This window comes from Rosa chinensis, chromosome 2, assembly GCF_002994745.2.
Source record: "Rosa chinensis cultivar Old Blush chromosome 2, RchiOBHm-V2, whole genome shotgun sequence".
Lineage (NCBI taxonomy): Eukaryota > Viridiplantae > Streptophyta > Magnoliopsida > Rosales > Rosaceae > Rosa > Rosa chinensis.
In genome coordinates, this window is record NC_037089.1 from 65,962,464 (window position 1) to 65,988,686 (window position 26,223).

At 44.8% G+C, this 26,223-nt stretch overlaps 2 protein-coding genes across 2 annotated transcripts; one reads left to right on the plus strand and one right to left on the minus strand.

Moving 5' to 3' along the window:
* Positions 1-1,253: 1,253 nt before the first annotated feature.
* LOC112188500 (enhancer of polycomb homolog 1) lies at positions 1,254-6,138 on the plus strand. The gene is made up of 11 exons (XM_024327621.2): positions 1,254-1,815; positions 1,896-1,998; positions 2,182-2,305; positions 2,649-2,714; positions 2,901-2,939; positions 3,351-3,431; positions 3,534-3,581; positions 4,639-4,689; positions 4,769-4,837; positions 5,001-5,237; positions 5,506-6,138. The coding sequence occupies exons 1-11, from the start codon at positions 1,512-1,514 to the stop codon at positions 5,755-5,757; spliced, it is 1,374 nt and encodes a 457-aa protein (XP_024183389.1). The 5' UTR covers positions 1,254-1,511; the 3' UTR covers positions 5,758-6,138.
* Positions 6,139-13,893: 7,755 nt separating this feature from the next.
* On the minus strand, positions 13,894-15,141 carry LOC121051319. The gene is made up of 2 exons (XM_040513544.1): positions 14,375-15,141; positions 13,894-13,966 (listed from the first exon to the last, which is right to left on the minus strand). Exons 1-2 carry the CDS (start codon positions 15,139-15,141, stop codon positions 13,894-13,896), a joined length of 840 nt encoding a protein of 279 aa, XP_040369478.1.
* Positions 15,142-26,223: the final 11,082 nt, after the last annotated feature.

Consider the following 26,223-nt stretch of genomic DNA (forward strand, 5'->3'; position numbering starts at 1 on the left):
TTTTTTCTTCTCAAAATGTGGCTCAATTTAAAAGACTCATTTCCTAATATGGCAAATTGAAATAATTTTCTACACTTCCATAGTTTTATACATATAACACATGTAATAGAAAATAACAAAAATAAAATATAAATTTTAGGGCCGGGTTAGGGCCGGGCTTTTAGGGCCGGGCCGGGCTTGGGCCTTACGGGCTCAATCGGGCCGGGCCATAGGGTAGGGCCGGGCTTCATTTACATAACCCATACCCTACCCTATTTTAAAAAGGGTCGGGCCGGCCCGCCCTAATGCAAGGGTAGGGTAGGGCTTCGGCCCTACGGGCCGGGCGGGTTTAGGGTAGGTTTAGGGCCGAAGGGCCAAATGGTGAGGCCTACCTAGCACTGGATCGAAATCCCTGCCGCTGTCCACGTACCCGAAGAGAACGATACCTATGGAAGTGGAGAAATAAGGTAGTTTTTGAGGATAATTTCCAGCTGCCTACCAATGCTACTCAACTCATCGTTAATGCTGCAAATGAATGGATGAATGCTCAAGCTCAACTCTCCAGGTTAGATAGTTATTGTCTTAATATCATTTCTTGGTCAAAAACCTCCAATCGGATTTATGAAACTTAATGTGGATGGCACCAGATCCAATCAATCTGGGTTTATTGGAGCTGGTGGGGTAATTAGAGATCACAATGGAGATCGGTTGTCTGGCTTCAACATAAACTTGTGGGTTGGCCAAATCATCAATGCTGAAGCCAGGGGGATGCTTTCTGGGTTGAAACTCGCTTCTGACCTAAATATCAGAAAGCTTGAAGTAGAATCTGACTCAGCTATCTTTTTTAAGTTGTTGATTGATGGTTGTCCGATATCTCATCCTTTAGGCAACATTATCAACAGTTGTAGGCAACTAATCAATGGGTTTGAAGACGTTAGGATTCGACATATTTTCAGAGAATGCAACTATACTACTGATGCTCTTGCTAAGGGAAGTCTCAACCATGACTATGGTATTGTGATTTTTGACACCCCTCCCCCTCATGTTGCTAGTGCTTTCACTGATGATCTTTACAATCTCCCAAGAGCTAGGAGAGTTAGAACAGGGCCTGAGGGCTAGCTAATTTTGAATTTTCTGTTTTTACTTTTGTTTCAGGCCTTTTAGGCCTCCTTTGTAACCCCAAAAAAAAAAAAAAAGGGATTTAGTGTTTGGCGCCAAAGCCCATTCATCACTTAAATCTGAGAGACTGAAAGTAGCAGTTGGGCCTTTATCGTACTTTAATCCAATTCGAGCTCTCTTCTTCTTCGTCTCCAACACACAGACAACCTCCAGCCCCCTCTGCTTCCCGTCTCTCCCTCCCACATTAGGGCTTCACTCCTCCGCCTGATTCTTCATCCAAACCCTAATTCCCAATTCGAAATCACAAACCCTAATATCCCCAATTCGAAATTTACAAAAACCCTAATTTCCCAATTCGAAATTACGCAAACCCTAAGCAGGTGAGAAGAGCGGTATGAGCAGCAGGAGTAGAGATGAGTAGGCTCTCATTCAGGCCTCGGCCCCTCGACATCCACAAGAGGCTCCCCGTCGTCAAGTCTTTCAAGGACTTCGAAGACGATGAAGCCGCCCCCACCTCCACCCGCAATTCTCAGCTCCTCCGCCTCTCCGCCGTCGACTCCTCCTCGGCCTCCGCCACCGAAATCGAGGTCCACCCTCCCCCCGCCAAGAAGCTAGCCCCTGAAATCCCGACTCCTCAGTTTGTTGTTGTTGATACTTATGAGAGAGACTACTCTCGCACTTTTGCCCAACCCAATTCCTATCTCCGCGCCAGAGGAGGTGCCCCTTCCCCCCTCTCCAACTTTAATGCCTCTGATGATTTTTACTTGCTGACCCGTTTTGTGTTGTGTCATTTGCAGCCCGGGCCGAGCTCGGAGAGTTTGTGGAGTATGATTTAGATAATGAGGATGAGGATTGGCTTGAAGAGTTCAATGGTGAGGAGGAAATTCTTCCTGCCGAAAAGTAAGCAACCAAACCTAACCTACTATGATGCATATCTCTCTGTCATTTAAGTTCATTGGATGCATTTAGGGTGCAAGTGATTGCTGCATTTACGAGTAGATAAAGTTGATTTTTGCATCCTGTTTTTGACCTTGAATTTTGAAGTATTCTCTTTTGATCCTCAATGTGTGCTTGTACGTACAGGCTTGAGAGTCTTATTTTCAAGCTGGAGGTTTTGGATCATAAGGCTCGGGAGAGAGCAGGAGTTATAACCCCTACTCTTGCTTCACCTATCCCTGTACTTCTACAACTTGATGTTGCTACTGAGGTGATGTGCGTTTTTACTTCTCTTTTAACCTTGATGACTTTGACCAGTGTCGTCAATGCTGGTTCTTGATAGTTCTTTTGCTTCAATAGTTTCATTTCAATTATATTTGTCAATTTGATGGTACCTATTTTCATGTTCCTAAGAAATTTCTACTCCCCCGTTTACTAAAGCTTTTTTTTTTTCCTTTTCTCAAAGAGCAAAAGATAGCTCCTGTATGGGCATCTGCTTGTCTTTCATTAGACATGGAAGTTATACTTGTTTTTCGTTTGGTAGTCAGAGATCTATCCATGTTTTGATGTTTTTTTTTTTTTTTTAACCGGAATTTTGTCTTCTTTGATTATAGGCTCTACATGGTCAGCCCCTCAGATATGCTGTCATCCGGTCTGTTTATGAGTATTGGAGAGATAAGGTACGTAATTTTATGGAATCCTTGATACTTTTTTAGGGAATTAACCTACCAGTGCAACTGTTAACTTTTTTTTGGCAGCTTCATTTTTTTTTTTAAACTTTAATAATATTTCCTAGATTTAGTTTAAGGCTAATAATTTTTTGTTACAAATTTTGTTATGATTTAATTTTCATTTAATTGTGGCAGCGTGAAAGATGGCAGAAGCCTATCTTGCGACGTTTGCAGGTTAGTTTACTCACTTGATTCTGTGCTTATATTGATAGCTTGTATGGCTCACTATTTGGATAAATAGTGCACCATAAATGATAAAAGTGATATTTGTGGTCATAAATGATTAACTAATTGATCTTGATCATCTAGTTGTCAAGAGCCTAATTTGATCTGTTACATTTGACTTGTTTCATTCCTTCTGTCTTTGATTATCAAGTTGTTAATGTTTCTAGTAATCTATACAACTACATGGGGGAGGAAATTGGATGTTGTTTAAGCTTAACTCATATAACAAAGAGTTGATACCTACATGGCTGTATGTGCTTGCAGATCATCTCCATGTTAGAATTTGCATGAAATAATTTGCCACTGGATTGTATAAATCAGCTATTAGCATCTCGATTCTCATCTACATTTTCTGTACAGCCTCCTCCACCGGTTAATGATACCAACCCATACAATGTCTTCAGGCCAAGGGAGAAAACCCACAGACTGCACACGAGAAGGGTAAGTAGCAAACATGTTTTTTGTTATCTTTTCCTTGGGTCAAGAGTCTTTTAGTTATTGTGAAAACATATTTGTTTTGCTGAATACTGGTCTTGTTTTCAGATGCAAAGAAGGGAAAACAATGTGCAATCATTTGAAAAGCTTCGCCAGGTGAGACTGCTTTTAAATTTCTTCTTTTCTGATTATTATGCTTATCTTGGCTTAAGGATGGGCATGTATGAGCGTTTGGATGCTCAAATTGTTTAGTTCTTAGATCTTGGGCATGAGGGCATGGTCAGTTTGTTATCCATTTTCTTCTCCTCAGTCTAGTAAATTAGGTTTTGAGGTGATTCTTCCTAAATTCCGTAAAGAGGGTCTGGAGGTGGCTATATAGAGGCAAGGACACTTTCCTAAAAAACCGACCTCAAATCCAACAAGATAGAACTCCAAAGAACAAGGCTTTTTTCGAGTGAGCCAATTCTTATATGTGCAATAATCATTGCCATTATCCTAAGGCAGAGAAAGTTACATTTATTTCATGCAGTAGGAAGAAACAAGAGGGAGCTAAATAACATGTAGATAATGTAGGCTAGGATGATGGAAACCAACAGACTGACAATAGAGGATAGCATTTCATCGCAACTTCTACTTCTTGGTCAATGTCTTAAATGAAGCTATATGGTTGAGAGGACAATTTTTGTCTTTCTGTTGAAATTTAATCCCCAATTCTATGTGAGTGGGTTGTGCAAGCTAATGCTGAGTAGTATGGGGCCTCATGATGGCGTCAAATATTTGTTTTATACCCCAGATTCGTTTGTGTTTGGGGGATGTTAAAGCCTTTTTGGATATGTCTTATGAACATTGGTTTGTGAATATTTCATGTATTTAATACCATGGCCAATGGAAAGATTGCTGATGGATTGAATGCCACAAGATTCTTGACATCATCATCATCATCATCATCATCACACACACACACATTAACTGTTCTCTTGATCTTATTGATGCTTGCAACTTGCTAATCTTTGTAGAAATCAATAATGGGAATTGTATGCATGCGTGCGCACACAAATATATAAAGCCAAAATGGGACTGGTTTTAATAAGTGAAATTTGTTCAAGTTTTATTAGAAGAAGCACATAGTTCCTGGACAATATTTTACATTGATAAAAACCTCTTTATATCTGATAATCATAATCACAATGTTTCTTATATTGATTATTCTCAGGTTAGGCGCAACCTGGACCAAGCCAAGACCATTGTGGAGGCTTTAATCAAGGTGCTCTTATTGAAATGTGAACTGACAATAAGTGATGAACTTTGTCTTCATTGTTACTGACTGCTTATGTATAATGCAGAGAGAAGAAAAAAAGAGAGCAGTCATGGAGGCCGAAGTGGAGCTTCAAGTAAATCAAATGAAGTACAAGGTATTCTCTTTGGTTCCTGCGTGAGTTTCTGTTTTTCCTTGATAGTGGAACCCCCAACCCCACCCAAAAGAAAAAAAAAATTATAATAAAACTAGAAATGTTTAGCTTAAGATCTGTTGATGATTTTTTTGGGGCTCTGTATGACTTTCTTGTGTGTTTTCAGCATGAGACACTGCTCCTGGAAGATAGTTTAGTCCTTCCTGGTTTTCCACCCATGTCTTCCAAGTTTGTTTCAAGTGAGGAGGAAAATGTTGATTCAGATGACTTTGAAAACAGTCGGCCTCGTACACGACCTTCTGCACTGCCTAATCCGCCTTTACCAGACCCCAACTTGATCACAGGAACCATGAAGCAAGATTTCAGGCGTCGGCATGCACCTCAAGGGTGGCTTCATAAAATGGTATTTTGATGATCTTCAGACTGCTTTTTCCTTATCCCCCTTCCTTTCTTATTTCCTAACTATGCAGTAAGATATATTTATAAGTGATAGTTGAGAGTTCCCACTGTCATGACTGCAATATCTAGTAGGCTACCATGTAGATATCGTAATCATGACTAGTAGGCTACCATGTAGATATATCAGGGAGTTATATTGTTGATTATATTTGCCTTTTTTGTTATAATGTCAGTTTCACCAGTGAATAATCTGTTACATGGGCTTCATGTAGGATCCCCTCGAGCCAGTTTTGTTATTTACAAAACCCTTAGTTCCAGAGAAGTTGGCAGCTGCAGGCATTGTACCACCATCAGATTCTTCAACGAAAAATGGAGTAACCACAGCACCTTTTAAGTTCCGCGGAAGAATTGGCCGAGGGGGCCGATTAATATTTGATAGATGGAACCCATTGATGCACACTCCAATCGACTTTGGGAATTCATATTATATACCTCCTAAACCTCGACCAACAACATATAATTGAACGTACCCCTGCTGGTATGACCACCAGTGTTGTGAGTTATGACAGAATTGGGAAAAGGTCCAGTTAACCACAGGCAGACCTGGGATTAGTGTGGTTGAACTAACCTTTGCTTGCGCCCGGATATCGGTATCTATGGAGGGTGGCTGTCTTGAAACTTTGACTGGAGATTGATTATTGAGGGGTATTTGTGGATGGCAGGAGGGTGGGCGTAATGCCATATTGTATTCCCCTAGTGTTAATGTCTGTTAAAATTGTTTTCATCTGCCCAGCCCGTGTCCATGTAAAGCTCATTATCAATTCATTTGGCATAAACCTAACGATCGTAAATTCTCTATTAATACAGCCATTTGGTGCAACCAAGATGGTTGCTCTGTTTCTCTAGGTTTCTTTTCTGAAATGAAACTACAATACCTTTTTACGATTGAACAAGGAACAAGGAACAAGGAACAAAGAAGGAAACTACCAACCAAAGTCTTGAGAGCTTGATAACCGAGACAACCGACGGTGCCAAATTAAATCAAGAAAGGATTATATATTAAATTTGGAGGTTAGAATATATCCATCTTATGTAAAATGGCCAAAGATGAGACTCAAATTTTCAGTTACACCGAGTGTGAAATTTAAAATTTACTCAAACAAAACAACTTAAACAAAGATAGGAAGATTGATGCGAGATTGTTTTAGTGATTAGCACTAAAAAAAAATGAGCTTAGCTTAATTTCATATAGGCTTTTTTTTTTTTTTTGAAATTTAAAAACATTGTAATTTATAAAGAATCTTTGGGAGGTATCGTAAGCAATGTTTTCAAAGACGATTTTGAGGCGAGCCCTGGGCGCGCTCCGGTGTGAGGCAACGGGAAAATGCCTCGCCGGTCCCAACAAAGGCTTGCTACTGGAAAGGCGGACGCTCAGATGTCGGGGCGGATTTTTTTGGAGAAGGCGGAGCATAAGAGTGGCGGGAGCGAGAGGTAGAAGATGAAGTCGCGACTTTTTTTTTTTTTTTCCTTTCCCTTTCTTCCGTCAAAACGACGTCGTCTCCAATAGTTGGTTACCTTTAACCACGATCATTTCATTTCCTTCTACGTTGGTTTAATTACTATTTTTTCCTTCTTTTTTCCCCTAATATTGACTCCTTTATTTCTGGAGATAAATCCTTCCCTTTGATAAGGAGATTACAGCAAAAATACAGAATGTGTCTAGATACATAATTCTTTCGAATATTTTTAGATGCATAATTACTTATCGAATTCAATAAGTATTAATGTTATTAATCTCTCCCTTGGTTTTATCTCTTGATTATAGATTTATCTTATTCTCCAAGTTTTAGTTATTTACGATATTATTATGTATTGTAAGTATCGTACAATCAATTTATATTTTGGGTTCTTGACCCAAAGCACCAAAATGAGCCAAAACATTTACTCCAGCAACATATTTTTATTCTCAGTTACCCAATTTAACATAAAAAGACAATTTTATCCTCAACCAAATTAATAAACTATCCATATGCCATCTCTCTCTCTCTCTCTCTCTCTCTCTCTCTCTCTCTATATATATATATATATATATATATATATATATATATCAGCCGTGATGGTGTAGCCTGTGATCGTCGTGCAGCCCAGAAGCCGATTATTGTCGTGAGGAGGCGTCATCGATCATGCAACCGGCGGTGAGTTCATGCAGCGAGCTTAGAGTTCCCGCCATCGATCATGCAACCGGCGGCGAGTTCGTGCTGAAGAAAAAAGTGCGGCGAGTTCATGCAGCGAGCTTAGAGTTCGTGCCATCGATCATGCTGTTTGGCTCCAAAACCAGTTGGCGTGCAAACTGTCTCTTTTGAGCGTGTGCGTAGGCGTGCCAGCACCGTGGGGTGTAGTCGTCGGGGGAGTCCCTTGACCTGACTTCTTCTTCAAGCGTTGTGGACGAGGAGAGCACCAACCTCGCCTCAAGGTTCTTCTCTAGCCTTCCGAGAAATGACTTTTTGCCTTACGGATAAGGGCTTTGGATGTGATCTCTTCGCGTCACCGAATCGATACTCAACGTTGCAGGCTGAGCAGAGCAATCACTGGGAAGTTTGGAGAAAGCACGGGTTTTTCTAAGCGTGACTTTAGCTTCGCTGGGTTGCGAGGGCATTACCCTTGCTTCACTGGTAGTATCGGTGGCAGTAGCACTGGCAGTCGGCTCTTGGAGAGACTAGGACTAGAAGTACGGTCGCCGGGTTTCAACAAGGTTGAAGGTTTGCTCCGGGGAGGCTTTGTAATCGCTGGGATTGATTGATTCGAGAGAGGTCCTTCGTTTGTCCTTTAAACCTGGTATTTATACACCTAGGGTTTCGACTATTCCTTGCTATAGAAGGATTATTGATTGAAGTTTCCTATTCAATCTCTGCTACTTGATTCCAATAAAGTTTCGTTTTCCTTATGGATCACGGAATGGGTGAAGCTATACCCCAAACCCAAGTAGGCTTATTTTTGGGCCGCAGGTATTGGCCCGCTGGGCTAAATCCACAAAAGGATCTTGCCAAAAATACTTTTGAGCTCAAACATTGCCCCTCAGGCCCCGAAATCAGGCCCGCGAAGATGTAACTGATTGAAGGGGACTAAAACGACGCGCCGATTGCTTGAAACGATATCATTAATGAGGGTCGCGTCACCTTTTTGTAGTATCGTTTCCCTCACAAAATTTCTTATTTAAACCCGCAGCCGCTTCAGACCTGTCACATCAGAAACTCTTTTAATCTCCTAAACCCAGAAACTCTCTTACTTCCAATATCTTCCTCACAGAAACCCAGAAATGGCTCCCCCAAAGAAGATAATCATCAATCAAGAAGAAGAACTGAACGAACAGGTTGCCCACTCTTGGGGAACCAGCATCGGTGCCCGCATTGGTCTTCACACCACTATCCATAGACCCCTACTCCTCCAGTTCCCAAACCATCATGTCGGACTGGGCCCAGCGCCCCGAGACTCTATTCCGGCCGACGCCATCGCCTTCTACGGCTTTCCGGCTCGTCGGCCCATTCCAATCCTCCGAAGGACTCCTGGGGACTTCAATAGTTGGGGTACCTAGAATCATCGAGCAAAAATAGGGCACTGGCCATCCTCTATCAACGCGGCGGAGCTTTCCTGGTATCGCGAAGCCCGAATGCTAGATCTGGCTCACTAGAATGCGGCAGGTATGACTCATACTATCAATCTCTGTTTTCGTCTTCCGCGTGGTGGCAATCGTTCACCGCTCGCTGCCTTTCTCTGTTTTTGGAACACCGCCACAAACACTTTTGATTTTCGATTTGGCCAAATGAGTATCACTTTGCTGGATATTCTCACCATCACTGGCCTACCCATTGATGGCGAGCCTTATTTGCATGGCCAATTCGACTCTGCACTTTCACTTCGACCATGGCCCAACATGGTCGCAGTGCTCACAGCGGCTCCTATCCACGGTGGCTGTCTTATTACAGCCGGGAGCACAATGCGACTGGCGGAATTGCTTTCTTAGAGTACTGGCTATGTAAATTCATCTTCTGTACTTCCTCCTGTAAGCCCACTGGTGCTTGGACTTTTCTGGCAACGGCCCTCTACAACGGCAGCAGTGTCGGGCTAGGGCAACCTGTGTTGGGCGCCCTCTATCGCACTCTGTACCAGGCCACTATGCATCCTTTCGAGACTAGCATCTCTGGCCCTTTTTGGATCCTTGACTTCTGGATTCAAACTTATTTTCCATATTTCCGTCGCGATGACATCCCGCTGCTTCCACCGGCTGACCAACTCTTGGGTCAATGGTTCAGCCACGAGGAAAAGTACTCATCTCCCCCTTACTCCGAATGCTTCACATATTTGTACCTTCTGCATGAGATGCCCTACTGCGACTTAGTACTGGGCAGAAGATTCCCAGCTCCGCTTGAAAACGGATTCCTCCCTGGCGCTCCTCGCTACAGCAATCGCGCGCGCTTGGCTTTTCGCCGCGCGATCTCCTGTTCAGACATTAGGATTGCTGCCGAAGAACTTAGTTATGAGCTTTACGCTCCTAACCATTTCGCTCTCCAATTTGGCCTCGTCCATTTAGTGCCATTCCTGTTATATGATGCCTGGAATTACAACACCTCTTGGAGTAGATTTGGGCCCCTTTATGGGCCTTTGCCGGTACAAAGCATGCTCACACTGGTTGATCTTCCCGATTGGGCTAAGGACATCGACGCCATGGATGGGACTGAGGAAGGATACGAGGAATGGTGGGCAGAAGTTTCCGTCAATTGCTGGAGCCAACGGGATGACGAACTCTTCACGACCATCTTCAGGGAACTGAGACATCCTTATGCTGTTGACATCGAGCTACTTGCTCGCTTTCCTGAAGATGATGCACGATCTCCGCCTCCTCTTGAGCCGGCAACGCAATCGGTGAGAGCCCCGCCCTAGGCCCAAGCTGGTATCGTAATTTGCGAGCCCCCTCAAGAGGTAAGTATAGTAGTTTATATTTTATTCCCTCCTTCACACTTCCCTTTTTACTCAACCTTTGCTGCACCAGGGAAATGTACCACCTTCTGGCAGTCGCGCAGTTAATGCTTCCCCATCCACTAGCCAGTCCGGGAGGTAGAAAACGGTAATAACGGAGCCTGAAGTTGAAGATTCCTCTTCCGACGATGACAACCCGCAAACGGTAAGAACTTTCTTGTTTAAAAAAAAAAAACAATGCTTTCTTCCCAAGTCAAGTCTAATCCTTTGACCCTGGCAGATTGCCGCTATCTTGGCCCGCAAGCGCAGTCGTTCTGATCCTCGAACCGATCTGTGGGAGGAGGATAAACCAATCGCTGATCGACTGGTAAGGAACTAAAAGTGCATATTGGAATCTACTTCTCATTTCGTGCAACCATAAAACAATCCTCGCTTGCAGGTTCGTCATAGGTCCTCAAGACAAACTGGGGAAGACCCCTCAGCTGCTGGTGAAGGCACATCTGCTTCACAAGCCCAAGCGCCCACTGGTTCCGATAATCCTCCACCTCCTGCCAACGTCGCGAGCAATATGCAATTGGCCCCGATCCCAGTGCAGGTCATAGATGATAGCTCGCCTAAAGTGGAAGAGAGAATGCCTCATTCGGATGCGCCTCATTCGGAACCAAACGCCACACCTGTCCTGGCACAGATAGCGCCTGACCCGATTCTTGGCTAGGCGGTTCAAGAACCCGCACTGATAGCAATCCTTCATGAGCCTCCGGCCGCAGAGGTACGTTTCTCTTTAACAAGCATGATGTCCTGATTCTTGTCTTACTCTTTGGGCATTCTAATGATTCCTCCTTAAAAACTAGAATCTTGGTCCTGACGAGGAAGTAGCTATTACTGCGTAAGTACTTGGCGCCAATCCTACTGACCCGGCTGGTGAAGATGTGGTTAACCAAGACCCTACCCCCCATGCTCCTGAAGCAGGGGAAGGGGTGAACGTCGAACCAGTGCTGGAAGTGGTTCCTGTTGTGGAGCCTCTTGAGGCTCCTGCCGCTGCTGCCCTAAATCCACTGCATGTGCCTCCTTCCAAACTAGAAAGGCTAGCTCGCGTACTTGAGGTGACTCTTCCCGGAGTTATAGATGAAGCCAGGGACGGACTTCACCTTCTTTTAAGTCCCGATATCTTGCTGCCTGGCGCATCCGTCAAGGCTCTGGAGTACTTGAGAGTTCTTTGTCGCGAGCGAGCCATCACTGAGAACGTTCATTAAGATAGACGAACTGTTACAGAATCTCCCCAGGTGGATTAATGAATGAGTGGCCGTGACTGCGCAAGCCAGACAAGCCCAGGCCCACTATCGGGGCCTCGCTCAACAAATGGACTCCTCTCGCGACTTTCTAGGAGATAGGGCTACCCTTGTTAGAGACTTGCGGATCACGCAAAATCATTTTCGGTCCTAAATCCAAGATCTTCAGGCCCAATTGACTGTTGTGACGGCCCGGCTTGAGCATGAGGAACCCTTGCTGGAGTAACCCCTAGCGGTCTCCGAAATATTATCTCAGAACCTAGCTCAAGCTCGCGAGGCGGTCTGACAGGCGGAGCGAGCTGCTGCCGATGCCAGTTTTCGTTTGGACGAACATTTACTTCGTCTAACTCATGCAGGCAGAAAACTTTAGGCCTCTAGTGTTAGGTCCATTTTGTATGAACAATATCATTATTAATAAGTTAAATATTTAGCGCACTTTGCTTGGCCCAAATATTACTTCAAATTTCAAGCAGTTCAGCATTTTAATTTTCCTTTATTGCTATTGTAATTGTTTGAAAAGATAATCTTTAAATGGGGCGGCGGTTACCTCCTTGAAGACTGCCCCGCTTCCCACGCGTTTTCAACTTCCTTCATTTCCGAGATCACAACATTCAATTCCATTGATACCTTTATTAATGGCGTTGAAAATACTTCAACTGCCCATCGCATGGTTGAGGCTACTGCGATTGGAGCTATAAATACCTGTACTTTGGAGAAGTGATAAACACAAGCAAATATGGCTTCTTTAGCAACAGTTTCGCACTCCTTACTTCTCTTCCTTCAGTTTCTAATATCTTCTCCTCACGATCTCACCCTTAGCCTCAAATTCCTAGGCTTTATGGCTTAATCTCCAAACTTGGGTAGGCCTTATGGCCTAATCTCAGGTCCAGTCGCATGTCTTTGGTCTCTGGAAATCCGGATGGGATTCACCGGTTTCAGTTAGACTGAAGAACACGCGGCGTCCCTAACGCGGCAGAACAAGATTCTGAGTGATCCCTCTCCTCAGATTGTCCTCGTGGAGCAGGAGGGAGAGAGGAGGAAGGCCACTTTGAGGCCGACCGTTCTTCTTCCGAGGCCTACCTCCGGGGTCTGACTATCAGGCTTCCGTTTTTCCCCTGGAGGTAGATGTGGTTGTGAGTTGCACTCTATCTGAAGACCATCTTCATCCCGGAGGATATTCACCTGGAAGGGTTATGATGGATTATTTCCTTCCCTATTCCTCCAGTACAGACGATAGCAGCTGCGACTCAGATCAGAGGAGGGATGTGGGTGAAGAAAGGAAGAGCACGAGTGGTCATACCACAGCCCCCTTGCCATAAGATCCAGAAACTCTTAGAAGATCTGCAATCCTTATGATTTTTTAAGCCACATTTGGCCTTATAATTGCGAATGTAACCGTTTCGATTTGTACTTTGTACTGCCTTTGGCCGCAAAGCCACTTTATGAATGAATGTTTTTTCGAGCACAATGCAAAAATTGTTATGAAATAAAACCTCATGTATAGGCCATCATATATATTCTTAACACACGTTGTCAAGGACGAATAAAAATGCAACAAAAACAAAAGTTGAAATTGAAATTGAATAAGGCCTCAACTAAGGCCTGGATGTATAGAGTGTTGCCCCCTAGTGTTCGTAGGTGAAGCAAATACATGAGACTAAGGCCACAGGAAAAGGCCTGAATATAGACAGATGATGCGAGCCGATGAAGACTATGGTTGCCCCCCCCCTGTCTGGGAAGAAGGTTGATCTGGTGGATCCTCGAACTCCCAAACACTAGGGTAATATTTCTTCAGGAACTGCCTGTTGATGGGGTTGTGATGGATGTCACCATCCAAGTCTCTGAGGTGAAAAGTCCCGCGCTCCATGATACGGTGGATAACAAAAGGTCCTTCCCATCGTGGAGTCCACTTACCGCGATCGGTCAATTTCTCGCCAAAAGGCAAAACAGCCTTCCAAATAAGGTCCCCCTCTTTGTAACTACGGCCACGCGTCCTCTTATCATAGGCGCTGGCAATACGCTATTTTTCCATCACTAAATTATCTAAAGCCGCTATGCGCTGCTCGCTCAGATCTTCGTGTTCTTGCCACATCGTCTGGACATAATCTTCACCGATTAAGTGATGCTGATCTTGTACACGTAAGGAGTGAACGTTGATTTCTAATGGTAAAACTGCATCATGGCCAAACATTAGTGCATAGGGTGTTGTAGCAGTGGGATTCCTTTTGGAGGTGCGGTAAGCCCATAGTGTCTCATACAACGTGTTGTGCCACTGGTGAGGGTTTTCAACCAGCATCTTCTTTAGCAGGGTAATAATAATCTTGTTACTGGCCTCCGCTTGACCGTTGGACTGAGCATAATATGGAGTGCTGTGGATGAACTGGATGCCCCAGTCATTTACAAGTTGCTCAACAGCACCTCCCATGAATGCTGCCCCCTGTCTGAAACGAGCACTTCAGGGATACCAAACCTGCAGATGATGTTATGAAAAATGAATTGGCGAATGGTGGCACCTGAAGCCTCTTTGAAAGGCTCAGCTTCGACCCACTTAGTGAAGAAATCAGTAGCCACAATGATGAACTTATGTTGGAGAGAGGAGTGGGGGTGAATCATCCCAATCAGGTCCAATGCCCAGCCTCGTGCAGGCCAAGGCTTAATAATAGGTTGCATGGGAATATTAGGGATATGCTGGACTGGACCATGTGCTTTACAGTCTTGGCATCCTTTGGCGAATGTAATACAGTCCTTCAAAATGTTGGGCCAGTAATAACCATGTCTCCTGATGAGCCAACACATCTTAGGTCCCGCTTGATGGGCTCCGCAGACTCCTGTGTGTACTTCGCTCATTAATCGCTTTGCTTCACAGCCATAGACACACCGGAAGTCTATGCCATCTTCCCCACGTCGTCGCAGCTCGTCACCCCTGAGGAGGTAATTTAAGGCAAGAAAATGAATCTTCCTGTCTGCTGTAGGATCTGGTTGTTTGAGGTAATCGATAAATGGAATGCGCCAATCGACGTCAATTGGCTCTAGGACCGGGACAACCGGATCATCCGGCGGGTCAGGCAGTGCGAGCCATGAAGGCAGCGTGCGACGCTCGACTTTCAGAATGCGTTCGTGAACCCCATACTTCAATGTAATGCCTGTAGCCAGTTGAGCGAGTTCATTAGCTTCGAAATTGCGCTCGCGAAGGATGTACTCCAAATCTGCGTCATCAAATTGATCCAGAAGCTCAATAGGGCGATTCAAATATGGTACGAGCAGCCAGGTTACACATCTGTATTTCTCTTGAAGCTGATTTATCACGAGCAGAGAGTCGCCGCGGATCTGAACGTCTCTCACTCCCAATTCCAGTAAGACTTCTAGGCCAATAATAAGGGCCTCATACTCTACTTGGTTGTTCGTACACTTAAACTCCAATTGGAAAGAGTAAGAGAAACGATCGCCCTCTGGGTTCTCCAGAATAATCCCAATCCCTGCCCCTGCTAATGTTTCAGTTCTTGAGCCATCAAAAAATAATACCCAGGGTTGCAAGGAAACAGTGGCTTGGTACCATATGGCGTATTCTGGAATGCGCGCCAAATCCGGTCGACTTGTAGTTGCGGTCGCTATCTCTAACTCCTTCACTGTGGGGATATCCAACATAGGGTGATGTGCCAGAAAGTCTGCGATGGCCTATCTCTTTATCGCTTTTTGAGGAACGTATTGCAGCGAAAATTCAGACAGGGCCAGTACCCACTTGCCAATGTGACCTCTCAGAATAGGCTGCGACAACATGTACTTGACTAGGTCCGTTTGAGCGATGATGCAAGTAGTAAAGGATAACATGTAGTGTCGCAACTTGCAGGCTGGGCAGTACAATGTAAGACATAACTTTTCCATAGGAGTATACCTTGTCTCGCAATCAGTCAGTGTTCGACTGAGGTAGAAAATGACGTGCTCGACGCCTTCCTCATCATCCTGGGCGAGTAGACTGCCAATGGAAGCCTCAGCCGCTAAAATATATAGCTTCAATGGAAACCCAGCTCTCGGGGGAACAAGCACTGGCAGGCTCGCTAGGTAGGCCTTGATTCTGTCGAAAGCCTCTTGATGTTTAGGCTCCCATACAAACTCGTTCTAACCCTGCAGCTTCAGCAATAGAGATAAAGGCTGGATTTTACCTGAAGAGTTAGAGATGAAACGTCTCAGAAAGTTGATCTTACCCAGCAAACGCTGCAATTCTTTTTTTGTCCGTGGAGGGGATGCATTGATGACTGTGTTTTCCTTGTCCTCAGGGACCTCAATTTCTCTCTGATGGACAATGAATCCTAGAAAATCTCCTGCTTGAACTCCAAAAACGCATTTAGCGGGATTCATCTTGAGCTTGTGTTGTCGCATGCGCTCGAATACCTTCCTGAGATCTGTGACGTGGTCTCCTCTCTTCTGAGACTTCACAACTACGTCATTGATGTAAACCTCTAAAATCTTCCCCAGGATGTCATGGAAGATCAGGTTCATGGCTCTCTGATACGTTGCTCCGGCATTCTTCAGTCCGAAAGGCATAACCACATATTCAAAAATGCCCGCGAACCTAGGACACCGGAATGCGGTTTTATGTCTATCTTCCTCTGCGACCGGAATCTGGTGATACCCTACGGTGCCGTCCATGAAGGACAACAATTCATGTCCTGCTACGGCGTCCACTAACATATCCGCAACCGGCATGGGGTAGACATCTTTAGGTGTAGCGAGATTAAGGTCTCTGTAGTCTACGCAGACCTTCATCTTGCCATTCTTCTTGCGAACAGGCACTATATTAGATAGCCATTGATTGTATTTGGCTACCTTGATAATGCCTGATTTATGCATTTTTTCGACTTCCTCCTTGATGAGGACTTGGGTTTCTGAATCCACTCTTCGCAGCTCTTGTTTCACAGGCCTCTTGTCAGGGAGTGTTGGCAGTTGATGGCAAACCAAGTCTGGTGACAGGCCGGGCATGTCTTCATACTTCTCCGCAAAATAGTCTTTGAACTCTAGTAACAAGTCAATGAGCCTCTGTTTCTCGCTAGGCTCTAAGTAAGTACTGATAGCCACTTCCATAGGCTAATCCGCAGTTCCAAGATTGACCTTCTCGGTAGGGTCTCTGACTTTAGGAGGTGTATCGTCCAGTGCTGCCGGGGCGAGCTAAATATCCACCTCATCTTCTTGCTCCTGATCAAAGAGATCTTCATTAACGGCCTCTAAGGTCGCGACTCGATCGTAGGCCTCTTTTTCCACTAAGTACGATGATAGTCTTTCGTACAGTGAGTGGAAGGCCTCTATCCCTTCCTCTGGGAGGTCATAATCCATTAATCATTTAGGGCTTTGGGCACAGCGTGGCCAGGCCTTTCTAAGCCTTATTTTGGGAGCGTAAGCCCCCACTGTGCCAATTCAGAGGCCGTCACCCCTGTGGGGCGACCTTTGTCATCGATGCCACTGACCTGCAATGGAGTGATAGGCTCTAAATAGTACCTGGCATCTACATAATTCGCGGAAACTGGGAATGGACGAGGATCCGCTTTGATCACCTCAGCTTTATCTGTCTCCCTATTCCACATAATTAGTTCCTGATGGAGAGTTGACGGAACACAGTAACTTTGGTGGGTCCAGTCTCTGCCCAGAATAGCACTGTAGGCCGCATAACAATCTGTCACAAAGAAAGCATAAACTCCCTCTGCATGGCCAACCTTGATGCGTAAAAAAAGTAATCCCAGGGTCTTTGTTACAGTTCCCGCGAAGTTCTTGAGCGTGAGGGACGTAGACTGGATTTTCTCGTTCTTGATCCCGAGCAAGTGCATGGTCCTAGTAGTGATGACATTAACGGCAGCTCCGGTATCAACCATGATCTCGCTAACTTTGGTAACGCCAACTTCTGCTGTGATATATAAAGGTCTCATGTGTTGGACCATAGCAAGCGTTGGCTTGGTGAAGCTCATGAAGAGTTCTGTGCTGTGAGCATCCTCCGTTTCAAGAAAGACAGTCTCTTCCACAGGTGTCGTGACTGCCGATGTAATCTGCAAAGGCTGTGCATTACTTTCCTCAGCTTCCACGCAGTCCTGAACGGCCTCGTGGGGAGCACGTAAACCATGTTGCAAGACGTGTCAGTCATATCTGTCTCCTCCATGTCATCTTCCAGGTTAAGCTTGGGTTGAATTGCTTAGCCAAACGCTCCACCAACGACTCTTCTGTAAGGCCTTTTACCTCATACTGCTTGTGTTTCTGTATCACGGGAGCCTGCTTAGGGGAGTCTGGTTTCGGTTCCTTTGCCATGCTTACCTTTAGGGGAGCGACTACTACACTCTGGACCTTTTTTGGTCTCCACCGTAAAGTATCGGTAGTCTTGTCCTTGCCCCCCAGTCTCTCAAAAATCGAGGATTTAGCTTCCGGTTCTTCGCGAAACAACCTGCGCCTGACATGTGGTCTCCGAGTCGGCGAACTCTCCTTTCGAGCTAGCGGAGGTGTTCTCTCCTCAGTGATCCTGTTAGTGAGCTCGGTTGTTTTTTAAGGCTGCGGGGAGCCATTAACGGCTTAGCAGCTAGTGCCTCCATCTCCTTCTGATACTGCTCCAGTGATTTGACCAATTACGAATGCTTGATTAGGCCCTGGTCCAAAGCCTCTAGCGCGTGCTTGGCTTCCCCAAACCTGCGCTGCAGTTTCCTCTTCTTGGAAGTGCTTATTTCCACTGCCTTTCCCTTTTCCCTGATGTACCATTTTCCTTCCTTGATGGTGGCGGCTGGCGCAGGCGGGATGTATGACTTAGTCAGCGCGTCTTTGAGTTTGTTCGTAGCCTTCTCTTCTTATTTCTGATCAACCGCAGCCGCTCTCAACTTCTTGAACAAATTGGAGTCCTTTGGGGATGGTGGTGACTCCATTTTCTCTTTTTCTCTTGGGCTAGAAGGTTGATAGTTTCGCGACGACGAAGGCCACCTGATGGGCGGAAGAGAGCCAAAGTGAAATATCTGCTCGACCTCTTCATGTGACACTTGGATGCCACACTCTTCTTTGCATCGCGAGCATAGCAGCATGAGTGAGGCTTGACCAACTGGTTTGGCTTTCTTCTTTGCAGGGGCCTCATCCTAGCCAGACTTTCCTTCTCGCCCCTTTGTACTCACATCCAAGGTTGGTTTCCTCTGGTTCTGCTTGGTCCAGTTCACGTCGACCATATTGATCCCAATGTCAGGAAAAAGGTTCAGGTCTACAAGCGCTGCCGCCGTTACTGGAGCTTCCACCTGCAAACTGCCATTATTTAGCCATACCTGAATCTGGTCTTTGAGCTTCACACAGTCCGCGGTATTGTGATTCCATAAGTTGTGGAATTTGCAGTACTTCTTCCCTTTCAGCTGTTCTGGTTGAGGAAAAGGTCCAAAGTCGGTCTTCACCATCTTCGTGGCGATCATCTCATATGCCTTGTTGGCATCATATGTATATGTCGCGAATTCAGGTTTGGTGAAGGCCAACGATTTGAGCTTGACAGGTTCCTTGGAAATTTTCAGTTGCTTCAGGGCTGGATTCTTCCTTCCGGTTAGTTCATAAGCAGCGATATCATTCTCCTCTTCCTCGTCGTCATCCTGAATCACTTCTTCACTGTGATGATGGTAGTAAGGGTCATAGGTAGCCGGCTGATAGCTCAGGGCCGCTACGGTGCGATGTTTTCCTGGTACATATGTTCCTTTGGACGCATTCTTCCTTGCGTCTGTTTCTCTGAGGAGATGTTCGAAGTTGCCACCTCTGTGATGAGTTCTCCCATTGACTGGATCATGCTGCCATGTTGCTTCTTTCGCTGAAGAGGTTCCAAACCTTTGACCGCCAGCTTGACTAACTCTTTCTAAGGGCACGATGACGTTCAGCTTGGCTTTCTGAATTTGGAAGCGCGGAAGATAAGCCACAGCGGACTCTGTAGGCTACTAGGCCATCTGAGTGAGAAAAGCCAAGTCCACCTCAGGCTCAATGGCTCCGAAAGTTTCTCGCAAAAGCATTTCCATCGCGGGCCAATCCGCCACTGTTCCTGGTCGAAGCTTGGAAAACCATCTAAAGGCAGCTCCCGAGAGAGAAGTACCAAAGATCTTGCATTTGAGGATATCATCATTCTGGTACTGGCCGCATTGCATCTTAAACCTGGCCAAATAGGTTGCCTCATCCTCAGTGTCTTCCCCTGAAAAAAGTAGAAAATATGATATTTTTATAACCCTTGGGAAAGGGCGCGAGCATGATATGCGGAGGGAAAGGTCCCTCATAGACCCCATCCAGTTGGGCCCTAGGATTAGCCAACCTGATCATCTCCTCTACCTCATCACGTCTTACATATTCTGGGCCCAGAGGAGGAGGTGGTGTCGCCACAGTCTGGCGAGCAGCCTGCAAAGGTATTGCTTGGTTTGCAGTCGCTGTCCCCTTTCCTACACGTATAACGCGGGTTGTAGCTGGTTGCTAAAGAGTCACTGCTGGCACAGGCGTCTCTTTGGCTAAGGCTGTTATCTTGATCGGGTTACCTGTCTGGTCAATCCCGTAATAACTTCCTGGCAGTTCTTGGTATATGTTTTCTGCCCCATCGCTGTCGTATTGAACAAATGTAGCAGAGTTGGACAAGGTTCCACCAACTTTCGAGGCTTGATGCTTCTGTCTGGTGGTCTGTCCGCATGGTGAGGTGGAATTTTCTTTGCTGGCGCCGATAACCAGAGCTTGCTCTTTATTTTTCAGTGGTGTAGCAACAACGGTTGCGGAAGGAGTAGCGGTATTGTTGCTAACCTTCTCTCGCTGATTTGGCGACACGTACTTGCCCGAACCAGACGGCTAGCCAAGCGAGCCAAGGATAGCGTTAGGATCCCCTAAAGCTTTGTTCAACACTTCGCTTGCCTGGTTCAATTCGGCTCTCTGCATGGCCACCCCGGTTGCGAGGGTAGCGCCATCCTTGCGAAGACCTGCCATATCTGATGCAGTCTGCTTGGTTTGGTTCGCGATAGCCTCCATGATCTCTTTCTGGCACTGATTCTGCACACTAGCGATACCCGTGGCATGTGCCCTTACTGCATTCTCTGATTGAGCGATTTGTTGCTTAGTATCCTCTGCATGTTGGGTAATGCGCTGGTCTAGTTCGCGTATGAGCTAGGCTGTTTTCACGGTTTCCCTTTCAAAATCAGCAGCTATCTTCTTGCGATGATTTTCAATATTCTCCATGATGATCGCGAACCTCACCTCGGAGGTCACTCCTTTTGGAATAGGCTTCGCAACGAAAGCCTCTCTTTCTCCACTTCCCACTATATTGGAGACAGCGGTAGTGATAACAGGCACACTGGCCTGATTAGTAGTGACACTCTGACCCTTAGTAGCGGTCGGGTGATTTTCTTCCCGTTCAGTTGACATGTCGGGTGATTAGGAATGACGAGAAAATCTTTGAGTCACTTGTTCTTTAGAAAGACCACGACAGTCCGCGCGAGAATGCAGCCTGTAACTGGAGGTCTTATGCTTTGAGCAGTTAGCTTAAACCTTTTGGTAAGGGTTTTCACTTGACTTCCCAATGGCATTTACGAATAGACACTATTGTCGTCCCACTGGGCGTGCCAAAATGTTTGGCTCCAAAACCAGTTGGCGTGCAAACTGTCTCTTTTGAGCGTATGTGTAGGCATGCCATCACCGTGGGGTGTAGTCGTCAGGGGAGTCCCTTGACCTTACTTCTTCAAGCATTGTGGACGAGGAGAGCACCAACCTAGCCTCAAGGTTCTTCTCTAGCCTTCCGAGAAAGGACTTTTTGCCTTACGGATAAGGGCTTTGGATGTGATCTCTTCGCGTCACCGAATCGATACTCAACGTTGTAGGCTGAGCAGAGCAATCACTGGAAAGTTTGGAGAAAGCACGGGTTTTGCTAAAGCGTGACTTTAGCATCGCTGGGTTACGAGGGCGTTACCCTTGCTTCGGTAGTAGTATTGGTGGCAGTAGCACTGGCAGTCGGCTCTTGGAGAGACTAGGACTGGAAGTATGGTCGCTGGGTTTCAACAAGCTTGAAGGTTTGCTCCGGGGAGGCTTTGTAATGGCTGGGATTGATTGATTCGAGAGAGGTCCTTCGTTTGTCCTTTAAACTTGGTATTTATACACCTAGGGTTTCGACTGTTCCTTGCTATAGAAGGATTATTGATTGAAGTTTCCTATTCAATCTCTGCTACTTGATTCCAATAAGGTTTCGTTTTCCTTATGGATCACGGAATGAGTGAATCTATACCCCAAACCCAAGTAGGCTTATTTTTGGGCTGCAGGTATCGACCCGCTGGGCTAAATGCACAAAAGGATCTTGCCAAAAATACTTTTGGGCTCAAACACATGCAGCCGGCGGCGAGTTCGTGCTGAAGACAGAAGTGCGGCGAGTTCATGCAGCGAGCTTAGAGTTCGCGCCATCGATCATGCAGCCAGTGGCGAGTTCGTGCTGAAGACAGAAGTCGGTCTCGGGTCTGCAATCGAAATGAAGGGAGTAGAGGATGTGGGTGCCCAAAACAATTTCTAGGTGTCCAAATCATTTATTTTTTTTTGGGTAAAATGGGGGGCAGAAGGCCCAAGAAGAAAGAAAAATGAAAAAAAAAAAAAAAGTTCTCTTGGGTGGGCATGAAACATTTTGAATTGAAGTAATCTCTTTGTTTTTTTTCTTTAATCAAAGTTTTATTTGTCTAATTTTGGGGATAGGGAGATTAGTTCCCATTCCGGCGGTCGAAAGTTCTATTGGGAGGCAATAAACCTTTCCGACGACCTCTTTAGGGACCTCCGGCGAGATTTTCAGAGAAGTCCGGTTGGCAGCGGCCAATGACGGGAATCTGGTGGCGGGTGACCGGTGACTAGAATTAGGCAACGTTGGTCAGAATTAGGCGGTCGATTACTGGAATCCGACTGCAGGTGACTGGACTCTCGCGAAGTGTCCTATGCATGGCTTCTCTCTCTCTCTCTAAGTAACAAAGGGGTGAATGTAAAATAGTTTTAAAAAAAATTATAAATGTTGTAGAGAAACTGAATTTGGGAGAAAATTTCTGTGTATTCTCATTGATAATAGGGGCCTCTTTATATAGAGGATTACAATGCATAGAATCTCAATCATACAAGGAAAGTAATTCTACATTGATTAGGATTCTAGATCCTTCTAATTAAATCCTATTACCACTAGGTCAAGTAACCTAGAGTTTGGGCTAAACACAAATTAGGTTTTCCTTCAACACTCCCCTTTGTGTTGCCCAAACGCGGTGCTTCTCTCGTTGCCTCGTTAAAAACCTTGCCGAGTAATAAAAACCCAGTGGGACAAAAATAACCTCGGTCGAAGGGGAAAAAGAGCACAACACACCCTTCACGATTCGAGACGAACATGTAGACATCTCCCCCTGATGTCTGCACCTCCCCCTGATGACTACGATCATGGGAGTTCAGATAATTTCCGCAAGCCAATTCTTGCCACATGTTTCTCGAACGTGGTATTGGGCAATGACTTAGTAAACAAGTCTGCCTCACTGTCCTCAGATCGAACCTAGTTCACTTTGATCTCGAGGAGTGTCTGTTGTTGCTGATTATGCTTGGTGTTGTCGCTGTTGATGTAGTCTTGCCTCATTTGTTCAAAACAAGTAGCATTATCCTAAATGCTCGTAGGCTCATCTGTGGTAGACTTCAATCCACAATTGTTCGAACATGCGTAATTATGGATCCAATCCATGTACATTCACGAACCACTTCGTGAAGAGCAATGATCTCTGCATTGTTCGAAGATATAGCGACTAGGGTCTAATATGTAGACCTCCAAGATGTCACGGTCTTTTCCCATGGTGAACACTTAACCGGATTGGGAATGACCATTGTGTGGGTCAGATAGATACCCAACATCAGCAAAACCTCCCAAAACACATGTCGTTTTGGAATGGGGATAGAGAACGCAGGCCAGTGTTGGCGGCGTACCTGGTGTGTGATGGGTCCGAATCCATCATCTCTTTGTAGGGATAGAACAAACCTATATCAATCGTACATCTCAAATATCGAAAGATATCTTTTACACCAATCCAATGGCGTCGCGTTGGCGCAGAGCTATATCTAGCTAACAAGTTTACAACATATGAGATGTCCGGTTTTGTGCATTGAGATAAGTACAATAATGCGCCTATTGTACTAAGTAAGGCACTTTTGCCTCTAGCACATCTTCGTCATCATCCTTTCGACGAAGAGGATCCTTTTCAGGATCAAGACTACGGACGATCATGGGGGATTTTGGAAGTCCCCGAGAAAAGAAGAAGAAATTGAAGGAAAAAACTTCAAAAACGGGAACTTTTAGAAAAGTTTACCTTAAAAGATGGCCGGGGAAAAATGTCACCGAAAAGTACTGTAGCAGCGGGGGGGTACTGTAGCAGCACTGTAGCAATTTACTGTAGCTGGCCGGAAAAGTGTCCAAAAAGTTGCCGACTGTAGCAAAATACTGTAGCGACGGAAGTACTGTAGCAAATTACTGTAGCTGCGGAGGTTTCTGGGATTTGAGGGCTACGATTATAGGGTTTCAGGGTTAGGGCTCGTGCTGATAACGTGTTGTAGAGAAACTGAATTTGGGAGAAAATTTCTGTGTATTCTCATTGATAATAGGGGCCTCTTTATATAGAGGATTACAATGCATAGAATCTCAATCATACAAGGAAAGTAATTCTACATTGATTAGGATTCTAGATCCTTCTAATTAAATCCTATTACCACTAGGTCAAGTAACCTAGAGTTTGGGCTAAACACAAATTAGGTTTTCCTTCAACAATAAAAACTTAATAGGATATTAGGAACAACTTCCTTAGAGTGTTTTAGGTAAGGAAAAATTAAAAAAACTTAACGGGGTAAGTGGGAAAAAATTCCCTAAATGGACAAAAACCCTTAACAAAGGATTCCCTTTTTTTGTGGAAAAGGCCCGTATCAATAATTATGATTTTATTTTTTATTCTTAACAAAATTAACTATAAGTGAGAAAGGAAAATGAAAGAGACAAAAGTACGGAAATACACAGAAAAGTTGAAGTATATGAAACATGGCAATCATATGATTATGTTTATATGTAAGTGATTAAAATAATATATGCGGAAAAGGCAAACGCCTCAATGCCTCGACCCAGACGCCTTGCGAGGCACTAACAAGCCGCCTCGCCTCACGCCTTCACCAGTGAAAACATTGAACGTAAGTGTCAATATTTATTAAAAAAATTTCTAGCTGCCCAGCCCTTATTCATGTAAAATGACCAAACGTACGCGTAATCCATTCCTATTCAAATCAAATGTGTAGGTGGAGTGAATTCGATGGAAAAGAGAACCAAGTGTGCCAAACTTATGTCAGACAATTCGATCCGATGGTTGGTGTTGGATACGTGAAGTAAGGTGAAGACGAGATGGGAAATGGTGTACGTAATTGTGTTGAGATTGGTAACGTGGTGCATTGATTTGTTTGCTGCAATGTGTTCCTGTCTTTGTTAATGAGATTCACCTTCCGTACCATTTCATCCCCCCATATGAGAAATGCAATAATGCACTGTGCCATTTCACAAATGCAATGCATGCAGCACGGGAAACCAAGACCCAATGTGCACTATACATGTTATTCACATGATTTAATAAGTCGCATGCATTATTGCAGGTTTAATTTCCCTATATAAGGATATAAGATTGATGATTGTGCAATATAGCTGCTCCATCTAACAGCTTAGATTGGCACAGAGATTAAAGAGTGATTTGAGTGCAATTGGGTGATCGGTGATAGCTAGAAATAGAGAGACATGCAGAGATGGCGAACGTGTTTGGCATCCCCATAATCGACTCAACCCTAGCAGCAATGCCAGAGTATGCCAACAAGCAAATAACCGCTGTTGATAGGGCACGCCTGGCTCTCAACCTGCAAAGCGCTGACATGAAGGCTGCCAACGCACTCACTTACGTGGAGAATTTGAAGAAGCAGTACGGAGGTGAAGTACCCGCCACACTTTGCCTCCTTTACAATGCTACTGGGAACACTTTAACATTTGTTACTGTTAAAGATGAGTACGGGCACATCGTGTTGTGCGGAAGCGTTAAATAGATATGAAGTATCAGAAATATGAAAAGATATTAATAGAAAAAATCCAGAAGACCAAAGATTTACATGGTTCACCCCAAAATTAAAGGGTTACATCCACGGGCGGAGACGGTGAGGAGATTCCACTAATATCAAAAGGAGATTACAATGTGTTTAGCACTCAAACCCAAAACCCGAATACACTCACGGAAAGAGAAAGACCAAATAGAAGAACAACCACCTCAAATATATTGTCACTCACAAGAACAAAAGCAACAAGGCAAAAGGTAATTTTCTATAGAACCCCAAAACTGAAAAGTTGCGGCTTTTTCTTTTCTTTCTCACACCTTAATTGGTGACAGAAAGCATATATTTATATGTGCATGAGGCATACTCCAAAACCTAGCTGATAGAATTAGGTTAATCATGTGGGCTTAGTCCAAAAGATAATTGATGGGCTTATTAATTTAAGCCACAAACCAACAATCGGGCTTATTAATTTAAGCCACAAACCAACAATCTCCACCTTGGCTTAAATTAACTAAAATCTCCAAAGTAAAAACCTCCTCCGAATGTCTCCTCCATCGAACCCCAAAGGGGTACTAAATGCGAATAGCAATCAAGCCCAAGCCAAGCTTGAACTTGCAAACAGGAACTGGCTTGATCAAAATTAGGTGACTCTGA

Coding starts and splice junctions, on each gene's coding strand:
- LOC121051319 (XM_040513544.1), bottom strand. CDS start 15,141: ATGTTGGATATCCCCACAGTGAAGGAGTTAGAGATAGCGACCGCAACT. Junction 13,967..14,374: donor GAAGATGGCATAGACTTCCG/GTGTGTCTATGG, acceptor CATCATCTGCAG/GTTTGGTATCCCTGAAGTGC.
- LOC112188500 (XM_024327621.2), top strand. CDS start 1,512: ATGAGTAGGCTCTCATTCAGGCCTCGGCCCCTCGACATCCACAAGAGG. Junction 1,999..2,181: donor GAAATTCTTCCTGCCGAAAA/GTAAGCAACCAA, acceptor TTGTACGTACAG/GCTTGAGAGTCTTATTTTCA. Junction 4,838..5,000: donor TAAATCAAATGAAGTACAAG/GTATTCTCTTTG, acceptor GTGTGTTTTCAG/CATGAGACACTGCTCCTGGA.